Here is a 16,605-nt window from a genome sequence, read left to right as displayed (position 1 = left end):
TAGTAAAGGAATACTACATACTACCACATAAACTAAAATATGCTGTCCTTTCTGTGCCCTCACAGGCAATAGAGGCAAATCTAGTGCGAAAATCTTCCAGTGGTTTGACCTATATTGCAGAATGGAGGGGCGGGATACTAGACCATAAAATGGGGCACCTGGCATGTTTTTCAGGAGGGATGTTAGCCATGGGAGCTGATGATGCACCAACAGACCTGTCTAAACACTATATGGAATTGGCAGCAGAAATCACCATCACCTGCCATGAGTCATACAGGCGTTCAGGTAAGAGATATATTTCTCAATCACAATGGTAAATAGATTAACAGTTGTATTTAATATTTAACAGTTTTAGATACTTTGGTCAAATAGCGAGTGAAGGAATTTCTTACAAATGCGTCAATACAATTATTGAGAATCCTGTTTGTGTGCTTCTAATGATTGCGTTAGTTAAATTGCACTGCAATTTTGATGCAAAAATACATTATTATTGCATGTAGCATGAAACAGGGTGGGTAAAAAGGGACGTGTAGCAGTCTTGGTCAAAGATAGTATCAAAGCTTTTGAACGAGATGCAATTCCTGAATTAGAATCTATATGATTGGAGGTGAGAAACAGGAAGGGAGCGGTGACTTTGGTATTTACTATAGACCTCCAAATAGTGGGGAGGAAGCGGAAGAGAACATTTGTAGGCAGATTTTGGAAATCTGCAGGGTAAGTGTGGTTGTGATAGTTAGGAATTTCAAATACCCTAAGGTAGACTGGGAAACGGGTAGAGTTGGAGCATGGAAGGGGAGAAATTCCTGCAGTGTGTACAGGAAAACATTCTGCAACAATACGTTTCCAGTTCTACCAGAGAGCAAGCTGTGCTGGATCTGGTCCAAGGAAATGAGGCAGGACAGGTGGAGAATATCAGAGTGGGGAGCCATTGGGAAGTAGCGATCATAATATATCATAATACGATTCAATATTCAGTTGGAAAACAATAAAAATCAGTCACTGATTAAGGTCCCAGACTGCAAAAGGGCAAATTTTAGGCGTCTAAAAGTTGAACTGGAGCAGGTTGATTGGATGGAAAGGCATTTTGATGGATAAAACAGTGGATGGAAAATGTGAGGCTTTCAAAGGGGAGATAAATAGGGTGTAAGCTAGGTATATACCCATGAGAAATAAATATGGGGTATCCAAAGCTAGAATACCCTGGATGACTAAGGATATTGTTGATAAAATAAGGACGAGGAAAGAGGCATACGATGCATGCCGGAATAATAATAGTAATAGAAATCAGGAGGTGTATCTCAAATGCAGGAGAGAGGCTAAGGCTGGAATAAGGAAGGCTATGAGGAAGCATGAGGAAAGGATTGCAGGCTGTGCTAAAACAAATAGCAAAATGTTCTTTTTTTTATAAATTTAGAGTACACAATTCATTTTTTTTCCAATTAAAGAGCAATTTAGTGTGGCCAATCCACCTACCCTGCATGTCTTTGGGTTGTGGGGGCGAAACTCACGCGAACACGGGGAGAATGTGCAAGCTCCACACGGACAGTGACCCAAAGCCAGGATAGAACCTGGGACCTCGGCGCCATGAGGCAGCAATGCTAACTACTGCACCACCGTGCTTTCCTTGTAAAATGTTCTTCAAGCATAATTAATGGTAAAAGATTAGTGAGGAGTTTAAAGGCGGATGTGGCATTCTAACAGGAAACGCACCTGAAGGTCAAGGATCAGACTAGACTCAGGAAAGGGTGGGTAGGGCAGTTCTTTCATTCAGGACTGGATCTGAAGACTAGGGGGATGGCGGTCTTGATAAATAAACGGGTAGCTTTTGAAGTGGGGAGCATAGTGGTGGATTTCAGGGGGAGGTTTATTGTGATGAGTGGGAAATTGGAGGAGATGCCGGTGATGTTGGAGAATGTTTATGCCCTGAACTGAGATGTTGCGTTTATGAGGAGGATGTTGGGGACGATCCCGGGCCTGGACTCGCACCGGCTGATAATGGGGTGAATTTTAACACGATTCTGGAGCCGAAATTGGACCGGTCCAGCCCGAGGTCGGGGAGGGCGTCGGCGATGGCGAGGGAACTGAGGAGGTTTATGGAGCACATGGAGGGGGTAGATCTGTGGGAGGTTTGGTAGGCCGAGAGCGAAGGAATTCTCTTTTTTCTCCCGTGTGCAGGGGTGTACTCCCGAATTGACTATTTTGTGTTGGATAGGACGTTGTTGGTGGGGGTGGTCGGTTCGGAGTACTTGGCAGTTGTGGTTTCGGATCATGCGCTGCATTGGGTGGATTTGCAGGTGAATTGGGGGGGGGGAACGTCAGCGCCCGCAGTAAAGGTTAGATGTGGGGCTGTTGGCAAATGAGGTTTGTGAGCAGGTGAGGGCTGCTATTTGGAGATCTGTGGAGCTGAGGGTGGGGGGGGGGGAGGGGGAGGAGGAGTTTATTTCAATATGGGCCCACACATAGAAGACTGAGATGGCGAGGTTAGTGGAGGAGAGTTTGCAGGTGGATAGGAGGTGGTGGGCACCCCCAGTAGTGGGGTTGTTGAGGGAGCGACAGAAACCTCAGATGGAGTTTGGGCTGATATCCACGGGTAAGGCGGTAGGGCAGTTGAGTAGAGCTAAAGGGGCGTGAGTACGGGGAAAAGGCAAGCAGGATGTTGGCACATCAATTGAGGAAGCAGGAGGTGTCGAGGGAGATCGGAAAAGTGAAGGATAGGGGGGTGAACATGGTCTTGGATCCGGGTCTTCGGGGTGAATGGGGTGTTCGGGGACTTTTATAAGAGATTGTACGAGTCGAAGCCCCCAGCCGGGATGGAGGGAATGAGGTCTCTTTCGGAGGGGTTGGAGTTCCCTAAGGTGGAGGAGGACCTGGTGGAGGGATTGGGAGCCCCCATTGGGTTGGTGGAGGGTATGGGGGCGATGCAGGCGGGGAAGGCCCGGTTCCCGGTGGAATTTTGTAAAAAGATTTCAGCGACTTGGGGCCCCTGCTGGTAAGGGTGTGTAATGATAATGAGGTTGGGGGGGGAGGGGGGGGGGGGGGTGCGCACGCGCTCCCCCTGACATTAGCGCAGGCCTCGATCTCGATTAGTTTTAAAGAGGGATAAGGGATAAAGATCCGGAGTAGTGTGGGTCCTACTTGCCAATTTCACTGTTAAATGTGGACGCCGCCAAGTTCCAGGCCATGATCTTGGCCTCCAGGATTGAGGACTGTGTGCCGGGGGTGATAGGGGAGGATCAGACAGGGTTTGTTAAGGGGAGGCATTTGTTGACCAACATCAGGGGCTGTTGAATGTTATAATGATGCCCCCGGAGGGATGAAGTGTGGAGGTGGTGGTTGCCATGGATGTGGAGAAGGCCTTTGACCGGATGGAGTGGGACTATCTGGGAGGTGCTGGGACGGTTTGGGTTTGGGCAGGGATTTGTGGATTGTTACCAGGCGCCGGTAGCGAGTGTACGAATGAATCTGATGAGTTCGGAATATTTCAGGCTGCACTCAGGGATGAGGCAGGGATGCCCACTCTCCCCATTGCTCTTTGCCTTGGCTGTAGAGCCATTGGCAATAGCACTGAGAGCGTCAAGCGGCTGGCGGGGGATAGTGCAGGGGGGGTGGAGCCTAGGGACTCGCTGTACACGGATGATCTGCTGCTTTATATTTCAAACCCTTTGGAAGGTAAAATTGAGGGGAGTATGAGTATATTGGAGGAATTTGGCCGGTTTTCGGGATATAAAGTGAAAATGGGGAAGAGCAAGGTTTTTCCGAATCAGAAGAGGCTGGGGAGTTGCCATTTAGAGTAGTGGGGGCAAGCTTTCGGTATTTGGGTATTCAGGTGGCGCGACAGTGGGAACAGTTGCACAAGTTGAATCCGGCACGGTTGGTGGAACAGATGAAAGGTGATTTCAGGAGGTGGGATTGCCTCCCGCTGTCACTGACTGGATGGGTGCAGTCGGTGAAAATGTCGGTCCTCCCGAGGTTCTTGTTTGTGTTCCAGAATCTCCCAGTCTTCAATCCTATTTTTGTTTCTTTTAGAGAATGTGCAAACTCCACACGGACAGTGACACAGGGCCGCGATTCGAACCCAGGTCCTCAGCACCGTAGGCAGCATTGCTAACCAATGTGCCACCGTGCTGCCCTACCCGATCTTCATTCCTGAGGCTTTTTTTAGGAGGGTGAATGCTCTGATTTTGGGGTTTGTCTGGGAGGGTAAGGCCCCACGGGTGAAGAAGGTACTGCTGGAATAGAGTCGTGGGGGGGTTAGTTCTCCCAAATTTGATGAACTACTACTGGACGGCGAATATAGCCATGGTTAGGAAGTGGATAGTGGGGGAGGGGTCAGTGTGGGAACGGATGGTGGCAGCCTCTTGTAAAGACACGAGTTTGGCGCCTTTACTGTTCTTGCAGGCCAGGTACTCCACGTGCCCGATGGTGATGGTGGCCCTGAGGGTGTGGGGACAGTGGTGGCAGCACCTGAGGCTGATGGAGACCTCAAGTTTGGGCACTGATTTGCGGGAATCATAGGTTTGCTCAGGGGAGCTGGACGGGAGGGTATCTGGGGTGGCAACGGATGGGAATTGAGAGGTTTGGGAATCTATTCGTTGGGGGCAGCTTGGCAAATTTGGTAAGGGGTTGATGGGCCATGTTCTGCAGTGTCTCGGCCATGCACACCTGCATCTGGGACATGTCCCTTAGTGACTAGGACATGCTGTCAAGGCCCTCAGCCATTGTTGTCACAGACATCTTGTGTTGCTTCTTTTAGATATTTCTGTATCTGTGGCCGCGATCCAATGGCCACGCTGCACCCAAAAGCCGATCACTGTGGCACAGCGTGACCGATAAAAGCTGGTAGACCCCGCTCCCGGGATCTACCCAGCTCACAACACCTCGTGATCCAATGTGGTCTCATGAGACATTGCGATGTAACTCCCGCACATTGGGTGGGATCACTTTTTGGTAAAACTGCATATTAGAACGAGACAGTCTCGCTTGAATGTGCAGATTCCCAAGGTACCTGATGCTTTGGGATTTATCCCCTTTGCCTCTGTGACCTCAGGCGAACACCATTCAGCGCTGCTTCCGACAAACGAGGACCAGACGGAACGGCACTCGTGTTAGTCTCCCATGGGATTGGAGGTCCTAGCTGCATGTCCTTTGGGCAGGGTGGTGCCCTGGCACTGCTGATGCCAACCTGACACCCTGGCAGTGCTCCCTGGGTACCAGCCTGTTGCTGCAAAGGTGCCCAAGCAGTGTTGCTAGCTGGCATGGGCACTGTCAGATTGGCACTTCAAGGTGCCAAGCTGGCATTTTTTGTGCGATCAGGCTGCGGCAGCCCTGCTGTTTCCAGACCTGTTTGAACCTTTGTTCTATTTACTTTATCTTCCAAGCAATTAATGTCTCATTATTCCTCCAGATCACATTTTTCTATATCAAAATTATATTTTCAGTTTATCTCTGCTAGAGTGCTTACATTTTCCCATATTTTGATGTAATGTTCTGCATTATTATTTATACCTCCCACCTGTTTCGGATTATTTGCAAATCTCAGCACTATACCTCCAATTCCTGATACTAAATCATTTATCTATATGGTAAGCGGCAGTGTTTTAATTACATTTTCAAGGGATGTGATTGTTGCTGGCAAAGCCCGTTGCCCATCCCTAATTTCCCTTGAGAACGTGCTGGTGAGCCACTTTTGTGTGGTGTAGGTACACCCACAATGGTGTTAGGGAGGATTTTGAGGTTTTTGACCCAGTGTGAATGAAATAACAGCAATATTGTTCCAAATCAGGATGATGTTTGACTTGGAGACAAACTTTCAGGTGGTGGTGTTCCCATGAGGCTGATGCCTTCGTTGTTCTTGGTGGTGTAGGTCGCAGCTTTTGAAGGTGCTGTCGAAGGAGGTTTGGTGTGCTTTTGCGGTGCACCTTATGTAAGGTACACGCTGCTGCCACTTTGCACAGCGGGAGAGCAAGTGAATGTTTACGATGGCGGGTGGGCTGCCAATCAAGTTGGCTGCTTTGAGTTATCGAACTTCTTGAGTACTTTTGCAGTGCACTCATCCAGGCAAGAGGAGAATATTCCATCATACTTCTGATGTGCCTTCTGGATGGTGGACATAGTTCAGGGATTCGGGAGGCGAATTACTCACCACAGAATTCCTAGCCTCTGACCTACTGTTAGAACCACTCTATTTATATGGTCAGATAGGTTTCTGACCAATGATAACCCACCAGGATGTTGATGGTGTGGGATTCCGCGATGGTAATGCCATGAAATGTCGAGGGGGAATGCTTTTGTTGAAAGTGGTGTTTGTGTGGCATGATTGTTATTAGCAGCCCAAGCCTGAATATTTTCCAGGTCTTTCTGCATGTGGACACAGGCTGTTTCAGTATTTGATGAGTCCCAAATGTCACTGAAAAGTGATCAGCGAACCTCTCTATTATGATCTTATGATCGAGAGAAAGTCATTGATCAACTTTTCATGTTTTCCATCCGTCTTTCAATGCCCTGACACGCCATGCCCTGACTGTTGTCATGGGTCTCTTCTTGAAAGCCTTCTGAAGGTCCAGTATGGATTTGGACTTATTCCAGCTGCTTTGGAGCAAAAGAAACAGCCCTACAGAATCGTTTTAAAACATTTACCCCGTTTTATGCCCACAAGAGTGGTGAACCAGGGTCCACGTTTTTGTTCCGTGTTTCTAGAGGTTGAAAATTGAAGGAGCACATGCAGAATGTGCACTTGAAACTACCCAAATGTCAAAAAATACATGTTAATTGTGCAGCAAGATCTTTTTTTAAAATTGAGATATTATTTTAATGTGAATGTGGGACGATTTAAATTCTCCTTGGAAGAAATGTTCCCTGAGGTATGACTTTTCACAGAAAATGCTCTTAAGGTTATGTGTAGGCTTGGCCTAAGTGAGAAGCACATATGGAACAGGCAGCAGCTTGCATGAAACTGTCTTTCGGCAATTCACAAAGTGAGTAGCACCAGTTCAACGCTGTTTCCTTGCCATATTTCTTCAAATGCGCTGCCCTTTTTCTCCATCCGATTCCACAGGTATATACTGCTTACATGGATAATTAAACATATAGCCATGGTACCTTCTGGGGAGAATTTCCTCAAGTGCCTAATTTGAAAAATCTGCTTGCCCTTCTTCACAAAGCTGCATTTCCGCTACTCATCACTAAAATGGGGGCCGCTCGTTCCCTTGCCCACAGAATAGCTATTTCCAGAATTTCTCTTTGCCCTCAATCTTGCCTGAGGCCCATAGGTCATTGAACTTGATTTTGAACTTTGATAAGAGCTGAAACAAATATCTCCCCATATCTTTTAAGTACCCTCATCCTTTTAATTTGTAATTAAAGGCCAGGAATTCTGCTTCCTCTGTGAGACTGCTCATAGAAGATGCAACTACAGCCGTGATTAATTATTCATTAAAGCAGAAATTTGAGGACAGCCAGTGCATTGCTCAGTCACATTTTGTGAAACAAAAAAACTTACACAAGAAGCAGAATTTCAGTCTTTTCTCCGTTGGCTAACAATGCAGAAAGACAAATGATTCTGCAATTAAATTGTTATAACCCGAACAAGACCTATGGGGACAGAACAATGAGCCTCGTAGAATACTAGCTTTCCCACTTAAGGGCGGAGGGTAAATGGACTTGAGCATAAAAGCTGGCCCAGATGGGAGCCAAGTGTGAATAGTCCTGGCTGGGACCTGAAGTGTACTGTATATAGTTTACTTTGTAATAAAAAAGGTTTCTTTATGCCTCATGTTTTGGACTCCTGTGGCCACTAAATTGACGACGAGGGGCCACTAAATAAATAGTACATTCATTTTAAAAAGGCATTAGATAATATTGTAATCTTTTTGAATGTATAATTCCTATTTTTATTTAGCAACTAGGCTTGGTCCTGAAGCATTTCGTTTCGATGGTGGTGCAGATGCTGTTGCTACAAGAATGAATGACAAATATTACATCCTGCGGCCCGAGGTGGTTGAAACATTCATGCACATGTGGAGATTTACCCATGACCCCAAATATCGAGAATGGGGCTGGGAGGCAGTACAGGTGTGTGAAGACTGTTTTGCTTTTTTAATGGCATATATACCCTTTGAGACAACTTTGATAGTTTAATCAGAAGTTCTATCATTTTACAGGACTGACTCTTTTGAGTCCACTGTTATCCACCCAATCAGAGTCAGGGTACCAATTGTTTATTTTTCCACTTCGCACTGTCACCATGGGTCCAAGTATCCACCCTCGGCCCCTCGTCTTGATCTACATGTTACAAGTTACAAGATGTGGCATAGATACCTCCTTGTGTTCCATGGTGTTAGCCGCTTCCCTGTATGATGTGGGGTCTTGCTTTCATGTACGTTAACTCTGTTAACTCACTGTCTTCCATGTAAGGCAGCATAATTCTTGTGAATCTGAATCTGAACCAAGTGACACTAGGTGTGAGGCAAAATATAAACTGCTTTATTTCACAAAATGCACATGCAAAGGAATAGTTATAATCACTTTAATTGGTTCATCGATACGACGTTTCTGAATGAGTGAGGAAACAAAATGAGTATGCTGCACTGTTTTGTTTAGGTGGGACATCTTGTCTACCTTAGCGCTAATTTTTTAACTCCTCAACTACATAGTTTTTTAGTCTCTGACCCTCCACATGTGACCGTTGTTTACCTCATCCTTGTCTCCACAGGGAATTGGGCATGTTTCCTGACTCCTCATTTCTGACTGGTAGTTTAGTCAGGAAATACTAATCGAGACTGCCACTGAACTGCTCACTTTGAAACTAGCTTCATGGAAAACTGAACAAAAAATTAAATTTTTACTTCCCATCCAATGTGGAATTGTTTGGAACCCCCAGGATAAGTTATTGCCTCTCCTATATTTTCCAATCATCCTGGGTAACAGCATCAATGTCTGGCTTCATTTTGCTTTTGCAAATTCCTGCAAAGTTTAACCTTTCTTTTTAAATTCACCTTTCTTTTTAGAGACTTTTCTTTTGCAAATCCTTTCTTTGTAAAATAGTCAATATATCCTGAAATGTAACAATGACAACATGGGGTCAGTTTCCATTTGTTCTCTAATGACACCCAAGTCTTTCCCTTCATCATTTTTCATAATCTCTCCATTCCTGTCATGAATGAGCTAGAATTTCCTACAGTTATACGGTGGAAAGATCAAAGCCATTGGCCTGCATCATAATCTCTGGACCCTCACCACTGACTCCATTCCCCTATCTAGCCACTCTCCTTATTGCTATACCACTCCCTATATATCAACTCTCCTACCTATATTCATAGCTGTCACAAACTTACCATCTTCCATTGCTATTCCAGTCTTGTGGTTTTGATCATTGGCAAGGCTAGCATTGATTACCTTGTTGTACCCTAACCATCCAAATTTCCTTGCCTTCCATAATTTTCATTTTGTTATATTGGATTCTGCAGCAACTATCTTCACTGCTACACTCTCAAACTCCAAGCTGTTTAGCATTGGCTCTCTATTCATCGCAGTTGTATTTGCAGTTACTGCTCAACTGTATACTAACTTCCATCATTGAAACTCTTTTGAAGCAAAACCTTCATAGCCTCTCATCGTTGCTGTTACCCCTGTATGACCCCTATCTTTATTCCCTGAATTTCACGAGGCAAAATGTGAGCATACTTGGCACATGACTACTGAACCATCCATTGCCAGATCACCTTGAGCTCTACTTGAGCTCCTTGCCTCTTGCAGCTCACCTCTAACACCAAAGGAGCTCACAGATGTCTCCAAGATAGAGACCATCAGTTTAGATGCTTTTGCTACTTTTTCTTATCATTATTTTATTATGATCCCAAGAGTAGCTAGGATACTGGACCAAAACCCCAATATTTTAGTTTATTTTTAAGGACTATGCAGAAGTAAGATTCACTCCAGGAGTGATTGCATGAAAAAAATAGTGATTTGGTATTTTTGAAAGAGAACTTTATTAGGAATAAAATATTAAACCTTTTAACTTCACACGCAAAAAGAACAGCTTGCAATTTTCTTTAAACATTCAGTTCTCTATCAAACAATAAGAAAATAAACACACAGCTCTCAATCCATCTTAAAATCAGCATGATATAGAGTAATACTTGTTCCTGTTAGAACCCCTTCAGACTCGGGCTGAATGTCTTCAAAAAGAACTGGTTCACCTGCAGTGTTTCAGCTTCTTCCTTGACCTCGGACGACTGCTCTGCTTTAAAACTTTGTTTTTCTAACTATCCCACTTTGAGAGAATTGTGGACTCCGTGTCAGACAGATCAGACTTCAACTCTTCGGCAAAGCTTTTCCAAAATGTTTGTGCCCCACCCAGCAATGACATAATCTCCCCAAGCTGCAAAACAACTCTCCACACTGAAAGCACATTAACCCCCCAGGGACTTTCCCCCGTTAAATCACAGTGCCAAGACTGAAAACCACATTCCTCTGGTCAGCTTCACCTTCTGGTTCCTAACAGCTCCCAAATCCTTAAAAAAAACAAAACAATTTTTTAATTGCCAATACAGTCAGACACGCAATAACCCCAGGCTTTTAACCCTCAAATTGCCCCCAAAATAAGCTAATATTCCTAAAATCTTCTATTCATCACTGTTCACGAAAACAAACCTCCCCTAATTCCAATTCCTGAACTCTCATTTCTGTAGTGGATCACTGCAAGCTCATCTCATAAGGATGACCTCAAGGTAACAGAGGATTGATACGTGACACCAGCCAGGAGTACATTGGAGTAGTTAAGTCTAGTGGTAACAAAGGCATGGATAAGGGTTTCAGCAGCAGATGAGTTGAGGCAAGGTCAAAGTTGGGTGATACAATGGAAGTAAAAATAGGCAGTTTGTGATGGCTCAAATATACAGTCAAAAGCACATCTTGGGCTCAGATGTAACTCCAAGCTTCTTAATAGTCTCAGGCAGTTGGCAGGTAGAAAGATGGAGTCAGTATCTAGGAAACGGAGTTGGGAGCAAGGACTGAAGGCAATGGCTTTGGTCTCCCCAGTAGTAAATTGGGAGAAATTTCTGCCCATCCAGTTCTGGATGTCAGATAAACAGTCTTGCCACTTCTGGACATGGATTTGGGATGCAAGGGCTTCAAAGAGGAAGGGGAGGTTGGAGATGGGGTTAGTTTACAAGAATGGTAGAAAAAGATGAGTAATAACAACACATTTAGAGAGAGAACCATTAATAATATTAGCTAACATGGGAACCAGCAAGGAAATTTGGGTGGTTAACAGTTTCACGGGCCTATGACATGGGAGTAGGTGGTATGTCATAGAGTCATAGATGTTTACAGCATGGAAATAGGCCCTTCGGCCCAGCTTGTCCATGCCGCCCAGTTTCTATCACTAAGCTAGTCCCACTGGCCCACATTTGGCCCATATCCCTCTATACCCACCCTGCCCATGTAACTGTCTAACATTATTAAAGGAAAAAATTGTACCTGCCTCTACCACTGCTTCTGGCAGCTCGTTCCAGATGCTCACCACCCTCTGTGAAAAAAATTCCCCTCTGGTCTCTTTTGTATCTCTCCCCTCTGACCTTAAACCTATGCCTTCTAGTTCTAGACTCTTCTACCTTTGGGAAAATGTGTTGACTATCTACCTTATCTATGCTCCTCATTATTTTATAGACCTCAATAAGATCACCCCTACGCCTTCAACGCTCCAGGGGAAAAAAAGTCCCAGCCTATCCTTATAACTCAGACCGTCAAGTCCTCGTAGCATCCTCGTAAATCTCTTCGACACACTTTCTGGTTTAACAATATGAATGAAATGAAAATGAAAATTGCTTATTGTCACAAGTAGGCTTCAAATGAAGTTACTGTGAAAAGCCCCTAGTCGCCACATTCCGGCGCCTGTTCGGGGAGGCTGGTAACGGGAATTGAACCGGGCTGCTGGCCTGCCTTGGTCTGCTTTCAAAGCCAGCGATTTAGCCCTGTGCTAAACAGCCCCAGATATAGGAATATCCTTCCTATAATAGGGTGACCAAAACGGAACCCAGTATTCCATGTGTGGCCTTACCAATGTCTTGTACAAAAATGTCTCATGAAGAAGATGAGTTTGGAGTGGGTGACTTGGGAGGTAAACTAGAGAAAGATGTGAGTTCAGGGCTAGGGCAGGTGGGGCTTTCGAGGAAGTGCAACAAACTCAATTTAGTCCCAATTTTCTATTTGCACAGGCTCTGGAGCAGCATTGTCGAGTAGGGGCTGGATTTTCTGGGATAAGAGATGTGTACAGTACCCTGCCACACCATGATGATGTACAACAGAGCTTTTTCCTTGCAGAGACATTAAAGTAAGTACTGAAATGATTGGTACTGATGTATTCCGATAAACTGCATAGAGCACTAAAACTACAATTCCTCCTTTGACTTACCATTGAATCCAGGCAGCGCGGTGGCACAGTGGTTAGCACTGTTGCCTCACAGCACCAGGGACCCGGGTTCAATTTTGGCCTCAGGTGACTGTGTGGAGTTTGTACTTTCTCCCCGTGTTTGTGTGGGTTTCCTCCGGGTGCTCTGGTTTCTTCCCACAGTCCAACGATGTGCAGGTTAGATGGATTGGTCATGCTAAATTGCCCCTTTAGTATCCAAAAGGGTGGTGAGGTTACGGGAATAGGGTGGGGGCATGGAACTAGGTAGGGCGTTCTTTCCAAGGGCTGGTGCAGACTCGATGGGCCACATGGCCTCCTGCACTGTAGGGATTCCAATGAGTAGCTAAGTTAAATAAAATTGGCAGGTTGCAGGTTTAATCCCTGAGAAGTGCCGAGTGAATTATCTTAGCCCAGGAAATAGTACAGCTTTTATAGTTATCCTCGGGGGCCCCTGGGGTTAAGGAGGGAAAAAGACATTTCAGGTTCCTGCTGCTGTCAACTATTTGGCGGTCACTGTTGTGATTGCATATCTTCAAATATCAAGTGAGGACATAGTAAAATAGTCAGCCACATTTATAATTCGGTCTTGCATCTTAATAGCCACTCAGATGAAATGCCAGAAGGAAACACCTGCCTTTGGAGAGTCAGTGGACATTCAATTGGTTTTCCCCTGAAAATAGTGGAGTATTGTATCCAATATTGGGCACTGCATTTAGGAAGGATGAGAAGGATTTCGAGAGGTGTACATAAGATTTGCCAGAATGGTGCCAGGGATTGGGGACTTGAGATATGTGGATAAAATGGAGAAACTGTTTTTTTTCTTTTGGAGAATAAAAGTTTGAGAGGAGATTTGATCGAGGTGTTGAAAATCATAAGGGGTCCAGATAGAAATTGTTTCCATTCTCAGATGGAGCAAGAACCGGAGGATACAATTTAAACTGATTGGCAAAAGATCAAAGACAGCTCAAGTGAGTGGGCAACGGTATTGAGAAGACTGGCTGGTATGTTTCTGTGTAGGGGGAGGTGGTTCGGAAGAGATGCATGTGTGTGCACATGGAGGGGGCAAGAGGGGCTGATTACAAAATGCGGGTGGGTGGAGAGGGGGGGCTTCATTGAGTTTTCTGACACAAGGGAATCTGGCGAGCCTGCCCGAAACCTATCTGAGTGCATTAAATATTTTTACAAAGTGCATAAGCATTGATTTTCAAATTTATATGATATGTTGATTTATAATCTCATACTTTAATAATTATAAACCCAATGTTATGTGCTGCTTCTTTTGCTGTTTTTTTTTTTTTGCGGGCATCTGGGGTCATGTTAATTTTCAAGTTTTGTTTATTTTATATATGTATAAGCATATATATAAAATGCCCTTGAGAAGGTGATTGAGAGTAAAAATGGGCTTATATTGCAAAATTATTAGAAATGCAAGTCCCTTGCAGGGATGGAGAAGCAAAAGTCACGTTCTGTTGTTAGGATGGACATCATTCTATTACGCACATTAACTCCATTAAATGCTGAAGTCACTTTGGTGTATATATAAATGCATTGGTTCCCCCTTGTCTTTCTTCGGTAAGCAAGGAGAATTAATGTTTGACCTGCTTGAGGTCTAATAGTTCCACTAAGTATTTGCATTTCACAGCAGTCATAAAAAGTGCTATAATGATTCTTTGGAACAAAAAACTTTCAGAAAGCATTTGATACGGTTCCAAAATTCAAAATGTTTGGGATGGTCCTTGGTAGCATCGATTAGAAGTTGGTTAAGAGATAGGAGACAAGTTGAAAGTGGTTTCCAGGGCTCAAGTTGGGACCCTTGCATTTCCTGATTTATATAACTGATTTAGAAGTCGGTGTTGAAGGCAAAATCTCTAAATTTGCAGATGATACTAATCTAGGGTGAATAGTGAATTGTGAGGATGACATTGAACGACTTCAGAGGGACATTGACAAGTTGGCCAAATGGGCAAACTCCTGGCAAATTTGAACTTCAATGCAGCAACATGTGAGGTAGTGCATTTTGGTAAAAGAAATATGGGAAGAAAATATAGGCTCAATGGTACAACTTTGAGGGAGTATAGGAGCAGAGGGAGCAGGATTCAGGTGTATAATTCTCTGAAGGTGGCCAGGCAAGTTGAAACAGGTGTTAAGAAGGCTTATAGCATCCATGGGTTTATAAATAGAGGCATAAAGTATAAAAGCAAGGAAGTGCTGCTACTCCTCTACAAATGTGGTCAGACCACATCCAGAGTATTGTGTTCAGTTCTGGGCACCTTATTTAAGGAAGGATGTTAAAGCCCTGGAGAGAGTGCAGTGGAGACTTACTGGAATGATACCAGGATTGAGGAAGTTTAGATACAAGGAAAGATTGGAGAAATTGGGCTTGTTCTCCTTGGAGCAGAGAAGATTAAGAGGCAACCTTATTGAGGTGTTCAAAATTCTGAACACTTTTGACAAGGTAAAGAAGGATATCATGTTTCCACGAGCTGGTATATCAGTGACTAGGGGGGTCACAATTTCAAGATGTTCAGCAAGAGAGCTAGGAGTGAGATGAGGAGAAACTTCTTTACTCAGTTGTTGGGGTTTGGAATGTGCTGCCTGGGAGAGTGGTGGAGGTGGATTCCATAGGAAGTTTCAAAAGAGAGCTGGATACATATATTTGAAAGTGATGAATTTAGAGGGCTACGGCAATGGGGCTGGAGAATGGGACTAGCTGGGTTGCTCTTTTGGGAGCCAGTGCAGACACAAATGGGCCAAATTACCACCACCTGTGCTGTAAATAACAAACAAACCTTCTTTTGTCTTTGGCGACTCTCAACTCTGCCCTCAGCATCTCGCCTGTTAGATGGTGGCAGGGGCTGCTCCCTCATGATGGCATGATTGTGCAGAATTCCTTGACTAGCCTTGGGACTTTTTCAGTCCCGTACTACTACACCTCCAGTCCAGGCAATGGATTTGTTACTTCAGAGGCCTACTGTCTGTCCTATCAAATTTTTCGTGTAGCATAGCTTTCATTTTATCTATGCCTGCTGTACATATGTTGCAGACTAGAATCAGGAGCCATGCCATCAGCAGACACCCTTAATGTCTAGTCACCACTCTCTTTTGGTTTGCTGTGGTGGTTGAAGTAAGCTGGCACAGAGGACTACTGCAGAATAAATGCATGACAGTTGTCAGGATACCAAGCAATGATTCTATGATACAGTATTTGTGCTCGCACACCAGCTTCATATCGAGAGAGCAGAATTCAAGCACATTGCTAGATTGACATGAGGCGCAGCAAAGCAATGTGTATGAAGCCAATGGTTCTGTCACTGCTATGAGTTGGGGATGTGACTGCAGCAGTTTGTGTTTCAGTGTCAACTTTCCTCAATGAAGCACAGATGTTTCAAACATAGGTTGTTGGTGTAGCTGGGTGAATTGCTTCCTAAAGACCTTGGACCAATTTGGCCTTTGGCTGAGAACCCTTCTCCTCCTCTGAGCAGCTTCACTGCTGTGCATGGTCTCTGCACATTCTGGTCATACCAAAAGGAAGGCCTCCAACAGTAATTATGACTGGAATCAATTGGTTTGGGCAGAAGCCTTGAAATCAGCAGAAATTTGCTTCAACATCCAGCAGAAAGTTCCCTGTAAACTTCTGAAACTTTAAACACTAAAGAAAGCACCACAACTCGTGGAATTGCAACAACATCCAGAAGAAATAAATCAACAACTAAAGTACAAATAATTGGTGATCCCTTTTAATTAGTACATGTTGCTTATTGAGATTACTGATTGATGTCATTATCTGCCTCCTTGGCAAACTGCCAATCAGTGTTAAGTTCATATGCGCAAATTCCTTTAGCAATATGGGCGCGATTCTCCGGCTGTGTTCTCTCGCTTGAGCGCAACGTGGCCAGAGAATTCTAGGAGAGGTTTGCAGCACCCCTCCCGACGGCCTCCACGCCTACCGGGATTATCCAAAATCCAGTGAAATGTTGGAGTCGAACCTTGCCCCAAATGGGCGGGACCGAATGACACTCGCGGAGGTAGGTTGGAAACATACTTACAATCTACCTGCGTGGGATCCAGCAGCCTCCCTTGATTCGTCGGCCTCCCCAGGGAGGCTGCAGACAGGCACCGATCAGTGCTGGTTAACACAAATGTGAACCAGGTGGAATGGCACCCAGGGGGTCTCCCGGGCCAATGGAGACCTCTGG

At 44.8% G+C, this 16,605-nt stretch overlaps 1 protein-coding gene across 1 annotated transcript in view; it reads left to right on the top strand.

Moving 5' to 3' along the window:
• LOC140414211 (mannosyl-oligosaccharide 1,2-alpha-mannosidase IA-like) overlaps positions 1-16,605 on the top strand; it is a 187,214-nt gene that overhangs the window by 150,184 nt on the left and 20,425 nt on the right. Inside the window, exons 9-11 of the mRNA XM_072500965.1 lie at positions 66-285; positions 7,898-8,070; positions 12,216-12,331. Of these exons, the coding sequence (XP_072357066.1) occupies positions 66-285; positions 7,898-8,070; positions 12,216-12,331 (509 nt within the window). The remainder of the gene's footprint in view (positions 1-65; positions 286-7,897; positions 8,071-12,215; positions 12,332-16,605) is intronic.

This window comes from Scyliorhinus torazame, chromosome 1, assembly GCF_047496885.1.
Source record: "Scyliorhinus torazame isolate Kashiwa2021f chromosome 1, sScyTor2.1, whole genome shotgun sequence".
Classification (NCBI taxonomy): domain Eukaryota; kingdom Metazoa; phylum Chordata; class Chondrichthyes; order Carcharhiniformes; family Scyliorhinidae; genus Scyliorhinus; species Scyliorhinus torazame.
Note: the sequence above shows the minus strand (reverse complement) of the source record. Positions and strands in the feature narration are given on the sequence as shown.